Consider the following 12,577-nt stretch of genomic DNA (forward strand, 5'->3'; position numbering starts at 1 on the left):
TGTGTGTGTGTGTGTGTGTGTGTGTGTGTGTGTATATACACACACACACACACATATATATTTAAAGGAAAAACTCCCAAGTAATTCCAACACTAATCTATCTCCATTATCTACTTCCAGGGTTAAATATTTTGTTATATAACCTGCTGTCTTTTGTAAGTGCCCTCACTATTAGCTAGCAGATCTGTGACTTACTTACTCCAACTCTATTGATGGAAAGGTCTTGATACTCTTGGAGAGAATTCCCAGCACTTCCCTTTTGCTAATTAAGGTGTCCCCAAGTGCCCAACCCCTGGGTGATTACAAATGCAAAAGTGTTAAAAATAGTGCTCATACTCTAAGGAATCAGCTGCCAAATACTCTCTAATAAGCAGAAATTTCACATAACTCAGGCCTCTGGGGGCTCACACTTCAGCTGGAGCAAAGCCAGAAATGTCTGTGACCGCAGGTGCACTTGGACACATTGGGACCTGCCGAACAGCAAGCTGGCCTCTGCAGTTGATTTAGGAGAGGGCTGGAGGGTTGAGCTTTTGCTGACATTTGCAGCTTGGAAAATCCGACTCCACTAATTGCAAAAAGGATTCTACTGTAATGATTTTATTTTTTTTTTTGTAAGATACTTTTCTCATTTTGAATTCTTTCTTCGTCTGGGCTCTGGACACTTCCCAGCCTCTATATTTATTATTTTAACTTCTGTTACAGGAGGCTCTTCAGAAGTTTCTGCCTGCACATGATCGTGCATTCATCGAGTGGTGCGTGGGCACAGTTTACGAGCCTTAATGTGCACTTCATGAGCAAGCAAGTTTACAGCCCCTTTTATAGGAATTGGTACACATTCCCTCTGCTTGCCCCCGTCCCTGCCCACATGAAAACATGGGAATTTTTTGCTACTACTGTGGAAGAAAAGTTAGAAGACACTTTGACCTCATGATTTTGCTGAGAGCTTGCTTTCTTAATGGTGTGCTTTCTGGACTCTTAGTTTATTTTTTAATTATTTTTATTTTGTTGAGACAAGGTCTTACTCTGTCACCCAGGCTGGAGTGCAGTGGTGTGATCCTGGCTCACCACAACCTCTGCCTCCTAGGTTCAAGTGATGCCTCAGCCTCCCGAGTAGCTGAAATTACAAGCATGCACCACCACACCTGGCTAATTTTTTTTTTTTTTTTTTTTTGTAATTTTAGTAGACGCGGGGTTTCACCATGTTGGTCAGGCTGGTCTCAGACTCCTGACCTCAAACGATCTGCCAGCCATAGCCTCCCAAAGTATTGGGATTATAGGCGTGAGCCACTGTGCCCAACTTGGACCTTATTTTTGAAGTTTGAGGGGTACTGTATAGTGAAAATAGCCCTGGATCTGGAGGCTGGGAGTCCTAAGTTGTCTCTGCCTCTTTCCTGTGGACTTTGGGCTGTGGTCTCTGGTCTTTGGCTCTCTGGCCCTCAGTTTTCTCAGTTCTTCTAGTCCATGAAGCTGGAAGAGCTGGGTGGATTGCATCACTCATATCTGGATTACAGCCACTCCAGGCTCTGCAGTGTGCACAGCAGTGGCTTATGGCCTTTGGTCATGGCACCTTCCTGCCAATTGGTTGAATCACAGGCTTCAAAATAATACCTTAGAGACCAAATTTTGCATACAGTTTTTGGGAATGCGCATGTACACTTGCCCCAACAAAAGGCCATGGCCTGCAGGCTAAGAAAGTCAGATCTACAAAGTCAAGTCCAAACTCTTTGATGTTTTCACTTTTCATACTCATATCCTCCGATTTCCACTGACCCTATGCTCTGTTCACATTGGAATTCTGGCATCTTCCTCAGTAACCATCTGTGATGGCTGATTTTGTGTCACCTTGACTGGGCTAAGGGATGCCCAGGTAACTAGTAAAACATAACCTCTGGGTATATCTGTGTGGGTGTTTCAGGAAGAGATTAGCCTTTCCATGGTAGACTCTAAAGATCACCCTCACCAATGTGGGCAGGCAGGATCCAATCAGTTGAAGACTTGAATAGAACAAAAGGGCAGAGGAAGGAGGAATTCACCCTCTGCCTGAGCTGGGACATCCATCTTCTCCTGGCCTCAGACTTTGGTGCACCTGGCTCTTGGGCCTTGGCACTGGGATGCGGACTTACATGTTCCCCCCCACTCCCACCCTCACCCTCTTCTCAAACTTGCTTTTTTTCCTTTCTTCCTAACATATTCTATCATGCACTCAAACTTTCTGTTTTGAGACAGGGTCTCGCTTTTTCACCCAGGCTGGAGTACACTGGCGTGATCTTGGCTCACTGCAACCTCCATCTCCTGGGTTCAAGCAATTCTCCTGCCTCAGCCTCCCTAGGAGCTGAAATTACAAGGGCCTGCCACCACACCCAGCTAATGTTTGTATTTTTAGTAGAGATGGAGTCTTCACCACATTGGCCAGGCTGCTCTCAAACTCCTGACCTCAAGTGATCCACCTGCCTCAGCCTCCCAAAGTGCTGGGATTACAGGCATGAGCCACCTCCATTGGCCCCCTTCTCAGACTTTCTTCCCTTTCTTTTTTTTTTGAGGCGGAGTTTCATTCTTGTTGCCCAGGCTGGAGTGCGGTGGTGCAATCTTGGCTCACTGCAACCTCCACCTCCCGGGTTCAAGCAATTATTCTGCCTCAGCCTCCTGAGTAGTTAGGATTATAGGTGCCTGCCACGCCTGGCTAATTTTTTGTATTTTTAATAGAGACCAGGTTTCACCATGTTGTCCGGGCTGATATAGAACTCTCGACCTCAGGCAATCCACCGCCTTGGCCTCCCAAAGTGCTGGGATGACAGGCGTGAGCCACTGTGCAGGGTCCAGACTTTCAGTCTCAGATTTATACCACTGGTTCCCCTGGGCCTCAGACCTTTGGGCTTGGAAGTACACCGCCAACTTTCCTGGGCCTCCAATTTGCAGATGGCAGATCATGGGACTTCTCAGCATCCATAATCTCGTGACCAGTCCCTTATAATAATAATAAATTTATACATCTTTATATATCCTATTGATTTGTTTCTCTGAATCAATCTGCAAATATCCTAAGACACCATCATTCTGCAAATATCCTTGAGGCCTGCCAATTGTGGCTTCAGGGTTTAAGAAGACATGGTCCCCTCTGGAATTACAGGCAATTAAAGTAGATTACAAAACATTGACAAAGGCTTGGATCATGCTGCTGGACCTTTGCTTGCGCTGTTCTCTCTGCTTGATCTATTCACCCTCCACTGTCACCTCTGTGAAGCTAACCCCAGGCCTAATCAAATGTTCCTTTTATACTGTTCTGGGGACGTTTTCTGTATGTCATTTAACCACGCAGTATCACACCTAGTTGGTTGGTTCTGCATTTTCCTTCCCCACTAGACCGCAAACTCTCAGCTGTTGCTGGTACTACTGTGCTTATCTACAGGGCCTCAAAAGAAGCCGGAGTCCCTGGCTGAGCGCTCAATACACAGGGTGCGAACCAATCAGTGCAAGAATGAACGTGCCACCGGGTCTTGCAGGCTTGCAAAGTGCTTCTCCAAGCTGATTTTGCTTTTCGTGCCCAGGCAGCTCCCGTGAATTGCACGGTAGAGGTCAATAGCTTCTGGGGGTCCGTGGGGAGCCAATGGAAGGAGGATGAGAAATGCAGTCCCACCGCACTCGGGCTGCCCACGTCCGGCGAGAGGCGAGGGATCAGACAACTTCTGCACCTCCCGGAAGCGGCTGTGCCCGCCCCGCCCCTCGGGAGGTGGGCGTGGCCGCATGAATAATGAATCGCGCCGGGGAGGGGCCGGGCCCGCCCCTCCGGGCGGGAAGAGGGAAGCGCCGAAGCCGCCTGACTGGAATGAGGGTAGCTGTGGCGACTGCGGCGGCTGGAGCGGGGCCGGCCATGGCGGTGTGGACGCGGGCCACCAAAGCTGGGCTGGTGGAGCTACTCCTGAGGGAGCGCTGGGTCCGAGTGGTGGCGGAGCTGAGCGGGGAGAGCCTGAGCCTGACTGGCGACGGCGCCGCGGCCGAGCTGGAACCCGCTCTGGGACCCGCGGCGGCCGCTTTCAACGGCCTCCCGAACGGCGGCGGCGCCGGCGACTCGCTGCCCGGGAGCCCGAGCCGCGGCCTGGGGCCCCCGAGCCCACCGGCGCCGCCTCGGGGCCCCGCGGGTGAGGCGGGCGCGTCGCCGCCCGTGCGCCGTGTGCGGGTGGTGAAGCAAGAGGCGGGCGGCCTGGGCATCAGCATCAAGGGCGGCCGCGAGAACCGGATGCCGATCCTCATCTCCAAGATCTTCCCGGGTCTGGCCGCCGACCAGAGCCGGGCGCTGCGGCTGGGCGACGCCATCCTGTCGGTGAACGGCACCGACCTGCGCCAGGCCACCCACGACCAGGCCGTGCAGGCGCTGAAGCGCGCGGGCAAGGAGGTGCTGCTGGAGGGTGAGTGGGGCCGGCCGGCCGGGCGGGAGGGTGGGCGGGCGGGCCGCGGCGGCCTGGGCTCGCGGGAGCTCACTTTGTTCCTGCCCTGCCGGCGGGTGAGCCGGTTCTCTCCCCGTCTCCTCCCAAACCGGGGTTTCTGGAGCTTTGAGTGTGGAAAAACGGATGCTTCTTGCAGAAAAAGTTGGGCAGCCGCCGAAGTGTGGCTTGCAGCCCCTAAGGGAGACTCGGCTGAGATTGGGCAAAAAGCAGCTGCCTATGAAGCTCCCCCTCGGCCGGATAAGCTGACACTAAGAACTAGAGGGAGAGCGAACAGCTCGAGTGGGTCTGTCTCCGTTTGCCCGCTGAGAAGTGCCGGGTTGGCGCTTAACTCACTCACCTCTGGCTCCTACGGGCTGGCAGGTCTATTAAAAAAAAAAGTCCAACACCGATGCCAGCGGTATACTTGGGCAAACCACCAAAGCGCTGGTTAATTTATGGGAATTTAACCCATCATTGGCTCTCAACAATAACCAAAGGAGATCATAGCACTTCATTGAAGCCAGAAAGCTGAAACAGCAAGTCTGTGTGGTTAATGAACCTTGTTTAACAGTGGAGGATCACGTGTTTGAACATTTACTGCCAACTAGAGTTTTGCCCCTTTTGCAAGAGTCTGCTGCCAGCTTCCTACCACTCACAGGCTTGCTGCTTCAAGACTATTAGGGTTTTTGTAAGAAACTTGAAATGGTAAATCACAAGATAAGTTTCAATAACCAGGATTATTCTTTACATTAAGTTATATATGTGATTTGTAAGTTGGATCTTTTATGATGAATTTGAAGTAAGGCAAAAATAAAATTCCTCGCCTTTAAGGACTCATGCATGTTGGAGGTGATAGAGTAAATTGTAAACGAAAAGTCAGTTGCTTTCTTTAGAAATTTTTGAGAGGTCAGCTTTCTTTCACTGGTGATTATTGCTAGCTGTGTTGAAAAGAATATGAAAGAAGATGCTGTCCCTTCTTGGTCTCTTGTTGGAGAAATGATAGAAAAATGCAAAACAACTTATAGGAAGGAAGGGGATGAAGTTGGTGATTATGTCGTGCAAACTATATTTAAGTCCCAAAGGAATGCAAAGTAAGAAAGTAGTTAGTGGAGATGGAATTAGGCAGGTAGGACTTTTTCCCTGAACTGAATCTTGAGCCAGGTCTCCAAGGAAGTGATGGACATAGGCAGGCAGGGATGAGTCAGGAGAGTATTCCTGGCAGAGGAAGAACAGAAGGGAAGGGCTAGGGACTGCTGGTGAGGAAGGACCAATCATCCAACCGAGAGGCCAGAACTCCAACTTGGCACAATAATTTTCAGTTTCTTATAAATCAGCTTGTGAATATTTGGAAAAATGCTGGTTTATCAGAAATGATTTTATGTACACCAGTTGTGAAATTCGTGTCCTGCCTTTATAATATCCTATTTGTAAACCTTGTTTATATTGGATGTCTAGGTGGGGCTAGACACTGCTCGGAAATTTAGTGTTAATAGAAGGAGTAAAATTATAGATTGTGGTTTGGGTGTGTCTAAAAAAATTGTTACTTTAAATGTGTACCTTGACATTGGTCTAGCTAGGCATTTCGTTATAAATTCTTATATCCAGAATATTGAATTTAGTACTATTTATGTAGTCCTCTGTTGAACCCTTTACACCATATTTTTAGAAAACAACACTTTTTGGCCAGGTGAGGTGGCTCATGCCTATAATTCCAGCACTTAGGGAGGCCGAGGCAGGTGGATCACCTGAGGTTAGGAGAACACAGCGAAACCTCGTCTCTACTAAAAATACAAAAATTAGCTGTGGGTGGTGGTGCACGTCTGTAATCCCAGCTACTAGGGAGGCCGAGACAGGAGAATTGTTTGAACCCGTAAGGCGGAGGTTGCAGTGATCTGAGATAGCACCACTGTACTCCAGCCTGGGTGACAGAGCAAGACTACATCTCAAAAACAAACAGAAAACCCACTTTTTGTGTAGGTATAGTTTGAACCTAGTATTCAGACCAGTAAAATGAAAACCTTGTATTAAATGCTTCCCAGTATTTGTTACACTAAATAGACCATGTATGCTTTTAGAAAGATGGCAGCATAATAACATATTTATTGAATGCCTTTTTACCTAACACAGGTTCTACTTTATTTTCCTACTTTGTATAAGACAAGCAGTTTTTGTCCTGATAAGTTGTGAGGAAGTCAATAAAGTAAATTTATGACGTTGCATTTTCAAGCCACTGGTTGTAAAAATAAAATTACTCAAAATATGTAAAAACCACTGAAAACAATGATTTAATTGAACCAGTCAAACATTATTCAAAATTGAGAGCTGGTGTCCCATCCGGGTAGGCCACTTTTAAGCGATAGATTTTAAGTTTAGTCTTTAAAGTTTTCAAGCTGTACTGGATTGTCCTTCCATTAGATGTCTAAAAACTTGAAAAACTGCCATATCATTGCACAACGATGCTTTTTTGTGGTGTGGGCAGGGAATTTCAGGCATGCTCTTGCCAACCCCACACCAGGGAAAGCTATAGTCTTTGGTTGCCTGTGGTTAGGGAATTGAGCTAAAAGTTTCCTTTTTATCTCAGGGATTTGCAGGAATTATTCCCTCATTCATCAGATATTTACTTAACTCTTACCTTGTGCCAGAGGCACTTGAAGACACCTGATTCCTGCCCTCAGGAAGTTTAGAGTTGAGATGGGGGAAAAGGAGGAGAAGTAAGTAAGTGAGCAAAGGGCTAAAAGTGCTCTTTTAATAGAATTTGGAGAGGGCACAACCCAAAGGAGATAGTTTCTATATAAGTCCATCATGGGAATCAGAGGTTGAAGATGCTCAGGTTGATGAAGCTTAAATTGAGCTTTCCCTTAAGAAGAGATAGCTGCCACCTGTAAAGATACAGAAGTGCAAAACATTAAAAAATTATTCTGGCTGGGAATGGTGGCTCACACCTGTAATTCCAGCACATTGGGAGTCCGAGGTGGGCAGATCACCTGAGGTCAGGAGTTTGAGACCAGCCTGACCAACATGGAGAAACCCTCTCTCTACTAAAAATACAAAAAATTAGCCAGGTGTGGTGGCAAGTGCCTGTAATCCCACCTTTGGGAGGCTGAAGCAGGAGAATCACTTGAACCTGGGAGGCAGAGGTTGCGGTGAGCTGAGATCACGCCATTGCACTGTTGCACTCCAGCCTAGGCAACAGGAGAGGAACTCCATCTCAAAAAAAGAAAAATAAAAAGTTATCCTGGTCAGTAAGGGTAGAGTAGAAGCAAGGACTTTGTGGTCAGATGTGGGTTTGTTTCTGGCTAGTGGTTTGTAACCCCTAGGCAAATTACTTAATCTTGCTAAACCCTAGTTTCCTCATCTGTAAAGCCAGGACGGTAATAACACCTCCCTCAGAGTTTTAATTTATTTTACAATTCACATGTTGGGTACCTTTTCAGGGACTGGGAAGACGGCAATGAACAGCGCAAGTCTGAATGAGAAAGGTAGGACCAGGTCATGAAGATATGCCACGAGTTAACAAAGACACTGTCAAAATAGCTAGGATAGCAAGTCATTAAAATAAAATCCAGGGCTGCATTTTACCTGAAAAGTAATACACAATAAGAATTATTTTAGGTGAATAGGTTAAGAATGAGTTTGTACTGGTCCAAGTGCAGTGGTATTTACAACTAATTGATCACAACTAGTTATAGGTTCTTTGTTTCTTCTTCACTTTCACTGTTTCACTTAACTAGCTTAAAAAAAAAAAGGCCATGCCGGGCGCGGTGGCTCAAGCCTGTAATCCCAGCACTGTGGGAGGCCGAGGCGGGTGGATCACGAGGTCAAGAGATCGAGACCATCCTGGTCAGCATGGTGAAACCCCATCTCTACTAAAAATACAAAAAATTAGCTGGGCATGGTGGCGTGTGCCTGTAATCCCAGCTACTCAGGAGGCTGAGGCAGGAGAATTGCCTGAACCCAGGAGGCGGAGGTTGCGGTGAGCCGAGATCGCGCCATTGCACTCCAGCCTGGGTAACAAGAGCGAAACTCCATCTCAAAAAAAAAAAAAAAAAAAGGCCAGTGTGGTGGCTCATGCCTGTAATCCAGCACTTTGGGAGGTCAAAGTGGGAGGATCACTTTAGCTTAAGAGAGACAAGCCTGGGAACATAATGAGACCTCGTCTATACAAAAAATTGAAAAAAATACAACTAGCTGGGTGTAATGGCGCACTTGTAGTCCTTGCTACTTGAAAGGCTGAGGTGGGAGGATCACATGAGCCCAGTATTTGAGGCTGCAGGGAGCCATGATTGCACCACTGCACTCCAGCCTGGGTGAACAGAGTAAAATGCAGCAAATAAATAAATAAGAGATGGAATCTTGCTCTGTTGCTCACTCAGCTAAAGTGCAGTGGTGCAATCTGGGCTCACTGCAGTCTCTACCTCCCAGGTTCAAGCAATTCTCCTGCCTCAGCCTCCCGAGTAGCTGGGATTACAGGCATGTGCCACCCCACCCAGCTAATTTTTTGTCTTTTTAGTAGAGACAGAGTTTCACTATGTTGGCCAGGCTGGTCTCGAACTCCTGACCTCATGATCCACCCGCCTTGGCCTCCCAAAGTGCTGCGATTGCAGGCATGAGCCATGGTGTCTCACCAATATTATTTTATTTCAGTGCAATCATGGCTTTGTTCACCGCTTGGCCAGTTCTTAAATTTTGCATTTCGTTTCTTATTTCTGGTTTTTCCTCTTCCTTATTTATTACTCAGAACCTTAAAACTTGCCATTAAGTGTGTTTATAGTTTTGGCTAGCTGAATTTAGCATTGGTATTAAGACATGTGCAGATTAAATGACATTTATATTAATAATGCAGATTGCAGGCCAGGTGCTATGGTTTATGCTGTAGTTCCAGGACTTAGGAGGCCCAGGCAAGAGGATTGCTGGAGCTCAAAGGTTCAAGACCAGCCTGGGCAACATGGTGAGACCCTATCTCTACAAAATTAAAAGATTAGCTAGATGTGGTGCGGCGTGCCTGTGGTCTCAGCTAGTCAAGAGGCTGAGGCTAGAGGATCACTTGAGCCTTGAGGCAACAGTAACTCATGATCACTCCACTGCACTCCAGCTTGGGTGACAGAGCAAGGCCCTTTCTCTAAATAAACTAACTAACTAACTAAATAAATAAATAATGCAGATTGTAAGCATAAAGGGATAACTCTACTCACATATCAGATATTGTATGTTGAATGTACTGTGTCCTTTGTTCTAGAAATATTGTCTGTCCAGAGAATTCCTAGAACTTATATTTTTAAATCTATGAAATTGACCACATGAACATAAATTGAACGCATTGAAAAGTGTTCCAGGCTGGGCGCGGTGGCTCACACCTGTAATCGCAGCACTTTGGGAGGCCGAGGTGGGTGAATCACGAGATCATAAGTTCAAGACCAGCCTGGCCAACATGGTGATGAAACCCTGTCGCTACTAAAGATACAAAAAATTAGCTGGGCATGGTGGCGGATGCTTGTAATCTCAGCTACTTGGGAGGCTGAGGCAGGAAGTATTTTTATTGAATCTGCTGGAAGGAAATGGTTAATTTGGTGGAGAAAGTAGACTGGCATGAAATTAAACTTCAGAATTGAAGATAATTATTGATTGATCGAGACAGTTTCTCACTCTGTCTCCCAGGCTGGAGTGTAGCAGCGTCATTGTGGCTCACTGCTGCCTCAACCTTCCCAAGCTCAGGTTACTCTCCTACTTCAGCTTCCCAAGTCACTGGGACTACAGGTGCATGGCACCATGCCTGGGTAATTTTTGTATTTTGTATAAAGATGAGATTTCACTATGTTGGCCAGGTTGGTCTCAAACTCCTGACCTCATGATCCACCCGCCTCAGCCTCCCAAAGTGCTGGGATTACAGAAATGAGCCACTCTGCCTGGCTGAAAATAATTTTTGTATCTAGAATGGTTTGATTTGAGTGTTACATATAATGTGGTTCTTTTTGTATATGTTAGGGGACATGCAACAAATACTGCAGACATTATTAGGCTGCTAAATTGAAGAAGCTTCTTTGGATTCCCACATTGCCACTTTCTTCATTATGTATTTGACATGTTGAGAATCTCCCAGGGAAAACAAGTTACATTTTCTTTGAAACTGCATGTATGTTAATTAATCTCTCTCTCGTTTTTTTTTTTTTTTTGAGATGGAGTCTTGCTCTGTTGCCCAGGATGGAGTGCAGTGGCACGATCTCTGCTGACTGCAACCTCCACCTCCTGGGTTCAAGCAATTCTCTTGCCTCAGCCTCCCGAGTAGCTGGGCATGCATCACCATGCCTGGCTAATTTTTGTATTTTTAGTAGAGATGGGGTTTCACATGTTGGCCAGACTGGTCTTGAACTCGTGATCCGCCTGCCTCAGCCTCCCAAAGTGCTGGGATTACAGGTGTGAACCACTGCACCTGGCCTAATCTGTCTCTCTCTCTCTTTTTTTTTTTTTTGAGATGGAGTCTTGCTCTGCCACACAGACTGGAGTGCAGTGGCGCAATCTCAGCTTGCTACAACCTCCATCTCCCAGGTTCAAGAAATTCTTCTGCTTCAGCCTCCCAAGTAGCTGGGATTATAGGTGCCCACCGCCACACCCCGCTAATTTTGTATTTTTAGTGGAGATGGGGTTTCTCCATGTTGGTTAGGCTGGTCTTGAACTCCCAACCTCAGGTGATCTACCCAACTCAGCCTCCCAAAGTGCTGGGATTACAGGTGTGAGCCACCATGCCTGGTCGTGTTTTTTTTGTAAGGAGTGAGGTATAGCCTGTGGCTATGGAACAGTGTTTTGCTCTTCTCAGCTGACTATTTGAGGATCCAATCAGTTTTCCTGGCTAGGTTAGCACACTGTGGTAACTAACTGGACAACAAATAATGCTGTTTGCTTGCATCTTCCAATAAATAGTATAATAATGCTTTACATTTTAATAAGGATTTTTAAAAATTTATTTATTTATTTATTTGAGTTGGAGTCTTGCTCTGTCACCCAGGCTGGAGTGCAGTGACATGATCTCGGCTCACTGCAACCTCCGCCTCCCAAGTTCAAGCAATTCTCCTGCGTCAGCCTCCCAAGTAGCGGGACTAAAGGCGTGCACCACCATGCCCAGTTACTTTTTTTTTTTTTTTTTTTTTTTTTGAGACGGAGTTTCGCTCTTGTTACCCAGGCTGGAGTGCAATGGCGCGATCTCGGCTCACCGCAACCTCCGCCTCCTGAGTTCAGGCAATTCTCCTGCCTCAGCCTCCTGAGTAGCTGGGACTACAGGCACGCGCCACCATGCCCAGCTAATTTTTTGTAGTTTTAGTAGAGACAGGGTTTCACCATGTTGACCAGGATGGTCTTGATCTCTTGACCTTGTGATCCACCCACCTCAGCCTCCCAAAGTGCTGGGATTACAGGCTTGAGCCACCGCGCCCGGCCTACTTTTTGTATTTTTAGTAGAGACGGGGTTTCACCATATTGGCCAGGCTGGTCTCGACCTCCTGACCTTGTGATCCATCCACCTTGGCCTCCCAAAGTGCTGGGATTACAGGCATGAGCCACCGTGCCCAGCTAATAAGGATTTTTAAATTACGCATTTTATTTTATTTGAGACAGGGCCTCTCTCTGTCGCCCAGATGAGTGCAGTGGTGTGATCACAGTTCACTACAGCCTCAACCTCTTGGGCTCAAGTGATCTTCCCACCTCAGCCTCCTAAGTAGTGGGCTACAGGTGTGCACCACCATGCCAACTGATGTTTTTATCTTTATTTTTTGTTTTTTGTAGAAACAGCCCTCATTATGTTGCCCAGGCTGATCTGGAGCTCCTGGGCTCAAGCAATCCTCCTGTCATAACCTCTCAAAGTGTTAGGATTACAGTCATGAGCCAATGCCCCTGGCCTGTCTATAATATCTATATTTTCTCATTGGATCTTTATACAGTCCTCTGAGGTAGGCTGTTTATATTTGTTGTATAAATGATTAAAATTGAGTTTTACCAAAGTTAAATGAGTTACTGAAGGTCTCAAGAATTTCTCTTGATTTTTTAGGGAAAAATTTTAATTTTTAATTTAGGCTAGAAAACAGTCTTACTTGGATTTTTTTAAAGTTGGTAATGTCTGGGTTTTTTTTTTTTTTTTTTTTTTTTTTTTTTTTTTTTTTTTTTTTTTT

The 12,577-nt window shown here is 46.3% G+C and overlaps 1 protein-coding gene across 1 annotated transcript in view; it reads left to right on the top strand.

Moving 5' to 3' along the window:
* The first annotated feature begins 2,973 nt into the window (after positions 1–2,973).
* Positions 2,974–12,577, top strand: part of SNTB2 (syntrophin beta 2) — a 124,584-nt gene continuing 114,980 nt past the window's right edge. Inside the window, exon 1 of the mRNA XM_032284298.1 lies at positions 2,974–4,403. Coding sequence (XP_032140189.1) covers positions 3,749–4,403 — 655 coding nt within the window. The 5' untranslated portion in view covers positions 2,974–3,748. The remainder of the gene's footprint in view (positions 4,404–12,577) is intronic.

Source organism: Sapajus apella, unplaced genomic scaffold (assembly GCF_009761245.1).
Source record: "Sapajus apella isolate SASKATOON/1434 unplaced genomic scaffold, GSC_monkey_1.0 scaffold15, whole genome shotgun sequence".
Classification (NCBI taxonomy): domain Eukaryota; kingdom Metazoa; phylum Chordata; class Mammalia; order Primates; family Cebidae; genus Sapajus; species Sapajus apella.